This window comes from Octopus bimaculoides, chromosome 8, assembly GCF_001194135.2.
Source record: "Octopus bimaculoides isolate UCB-OBI-ISO-001 chromosome 8, ASM119413v2, whole genome shotgun sequence".
Lineage (NCBI taxonomy): Eukaryota > Metazoa > Mollusca > Cephalopoda > Octopoda > Octopodidae > Octopus > Octopus bimaculoides.
In genome coordinates, this window is record NC_068988.1 from 5,247,716 (window position 1) to 5,250,871 (window position 3,156).

Here is a 3,156-nt window from a genome sequence, read left to right on the forward strand (position 1 = left end):
ATGAAATCGTTGAATAATATATTAAATCTCTGACATACATCCACTGCCAGAAATGAACATATTAAAGTATAGACTATGTATTCCCAATGTAATCTGTTATTCGGACAAATAATATAAAAAAAGCAAATCATAATGGCGTAAAGTTAATATAACGTTTGTGCTGCTGTTGTTTTACTGCTACCTTTGGTTCAAATCACATTTTTGGTTACTTATTTTGCTGAACCACGAAGATGGAAAGACAAAGTTCACCTCTAGAGTTTATTTCAAATATTCTATTTTATTAAGAAACAAAATAGATATAGAAAGAAAGTCAAACCTAACGAAATTTCCCATCTCGGAAAGTCTGAGGACCCAGTAATTATAGCTTTTTATATGTTCTTGAGAATACAACCCTTAAACAATACCCCACTAATGACAAACACCGCTCCCAATTGTCAATTAAATTCAATTAGCATTAAGATGTTAGGCTTTGAAATGCCAAAGATTTTTTCCCCTTTGTACGAAGCTGCTGTGATCTTATTTATTCAACAACATTTATCGACTTCATGGGGTAAAAAAAAAGACTAGATCGATTGATCCATTACCGTTTTAAAAGTGAGTGGTATGCAGCAGCAGCAGCACTTGGTAGTTTCCTTCAATATGAAGTCTGATAAATGATATTGCTTTTTGTTTTTCTTTATTTTTTTGTTTTGTTTTTAAGAGAAAAACTAAAACTTGGATAATTTGCCAAAAAGCTTTCTCTAATCAGTTCTGTTTTAGAAGAAATTTTATTATAATGTTATAAATAATAATGCAGTTTATTACAATTATTATATTGTATTATATTAATTATAATTATGTTATATTATAATTCTTTTATAATGTTGGGCAATAGATTTCGTGAAGTTTAAAAGGTTTCTTGGATAAATAATTAAAAATTATGTGAAATTAGATAATTATGATATTTATAAAATATCTCAAGTTGTGTAAAAACTGAAAAATGTGAAATAATTTCTGAAGATAGAGTTGATATCTGACAATCAACATGTTTAGGCATTTAACTGGGATTAAAGGAAGTGACATATACATAACTGAAAAAATTTGATAAGCAATAAGAGGAAGGTCGAGGATTGAAGTTATTTATAAATACTGGTGTATAATTTATGAGAAGAGTCAGCATCTGATTGGTTGATGTGACATACATTCATATTGTATGATTTGCCGTTGTATATTTGTGAATAGTCTTTGATTAGATGATATATATACGTTTCTAAATGGGTGTGTGTGTGTGTGTGTGTGTGCGTGCGTGCGTGTGTGTGTGTGTGTGTGTGCGTGCGTGTGTGTGTGTGTAGGTGTGTGTGTACCAGGTTGAGTCAAAACATTTTTCGGATTTTCACTGATGGCTTTTGGCAACTTGTATCTCCATGTTATATCATTAATTTGATATAACTTATTCAATCGTTACTGAATTGTTTATTCTTTCTTTTACTGCTTTGATAATGAGTTGTAAAAGAAATTGCAATGATAGCCTGAGGCAAAAAGGAGTGTTTAATGGCAGCGGCAAAAGAAATTCATGATACGGAAGATCCAGGAGCTGTAGACAAACGTACAGTACAAAACTGGCTCAGGTGTTTCAAGAAAGGTGGCACTAGCCTCGAAGACAGACAAAACTCAGGGAGATCTTCTGTTGTGGAAGATGAAGCCTTGATTGAAATGGTTGAACAACAGCCAAATGCAAGCACTCGTACATTGTCAGCAGAACTTGGGCCTTCACAAAGCACCATCAATCGACTCCTCCATAGACTCGGTCTAGTGAACAGATGCTGTCGCGAAGCTCCTCATGAAATCACCAATGACCAAGTTCAACGACGTGTGAACATTTGCAAACAACTGCTGGCAAATCCTCGACTTACTCGGTTTTGGCATCGAATTGCAACGGAGAATGAAAAATGGAGCTATTTTCATAATCCTAATAAAAGAAATGAGTGGCTACGTTCCGGCCAACTTTCAAACCTGTTGTCAAACAAGAGCAGTTTGAATAGGTCATGTTGAGTGTTTGGTGAAATTTCGAGGGGATGTTGCACACACAACCGCTGTGACTAAGAACAATTTTAGGAACTTTATGGGGTTGGATGTGCTGCCTCAACCTACCTACAGTCTACACCTTGTACCATCGGATTACCACCTTTCCCAAGCCATGACTCATTTCCTACACAGACTGAGGTTTGACAATATGGATGTGTTTGAAAACTGGTGCAGATTTTTTTGTCTCTAAACCAGCCAAATTATATAAGCGTGACATTCAGCGTCTGGCACAACAATGGTAACAGTCAATGTTATATGATGGGGATATATTTTGATGTATTAATGCTTTTCGTGTGTAATTTGTTTAAACTTCTTAATTATAGCTTGAAATACAAAAAAAAAGTTTTGATTCAACCTTGTGTGTGCCTCTGTGTGTGTGTGAGTGTGTGTGTGTGTGTGTGTGTGTGTGTGTGTGTGTGTGTGTGTGTGCTTGAGTATGTATGTATGTAAGTATGTATGTATGTATGTATGTATGCATGCATGTATGCATGCATGCATATATGTATGGATGTACGTATGTATGCATGTTCGTATATATGTATGTCTCTTCCATTTTTTTATTATTATAAATCTTCCACTGAGGAGGGTGCCGGTTTCCAACAAAGACACAAGGCTCCATCTTTGGGATGTATGTATGTATGTATGTATGTATGTATGTATGTATGCATGCATGTATGTATGTAATTTTGTTTTGCAAGAATTTTGATTTGAAACCCTGTGTGAAAAACAATATATTCGGGAAGAGAATCATAATTAATAAAGCCTATAAATACATTCAGCGGTTGTTCTTTGTCTACATTTCACTTTATTTTCTTTTTTTCAATTAGATTGCTGTAGTAAAAAATATTGCGGTGAATATAATCAAACATCAACTCTTTGGGAGAAAAAGAAGTAAAATATAGACAAGCAACAACTGGTGAATGTGTTTAAATGTTTTAATAATTATGACTCCACCCAGATATAATACATACACACACATATACATACACACGCGCGCGCACTTACACACACTTACACACACATACTCGCACCACACATACACACACACAAATCACAAATATATATATATATATATATATATATATATATATA

The 3,156-nt window shown here is 34.0% G+C and overlaps 1 protein-coding gene across 1 annotated transcript; it reads left to right on the forward strand.

The window, feature by feature from the left end:
• Nucleotides 1-1,530: 1,530 nt before the first annotated feature.
• LOC106878890 (histone-lysine N-methyltransferase SETMAR-like) lies at nt 1,531-2,031 on the forward strand. The gene has a single exon (XM_014928235.1). The coding sequence runs from the start codon at nt 1,531-1,533 to the stop codon at nt 2,029-2,031; it is 501 nt and encodes a 166-aa protein (XP_014783721.1).
• Nucleotides 2,032-3,156: the final 1,125 nt, after the last annotated feature.

Bases quoted from the DNA above. Each gene is read 5' to 3' on its own strand.
- LOC106878890 (XM_014928235.1), top strand. From the start codon at position 1,531: ATGGCAGCGGCAAAAGAAATTCATGATACGGAAGATCCAGGAGCTGTA.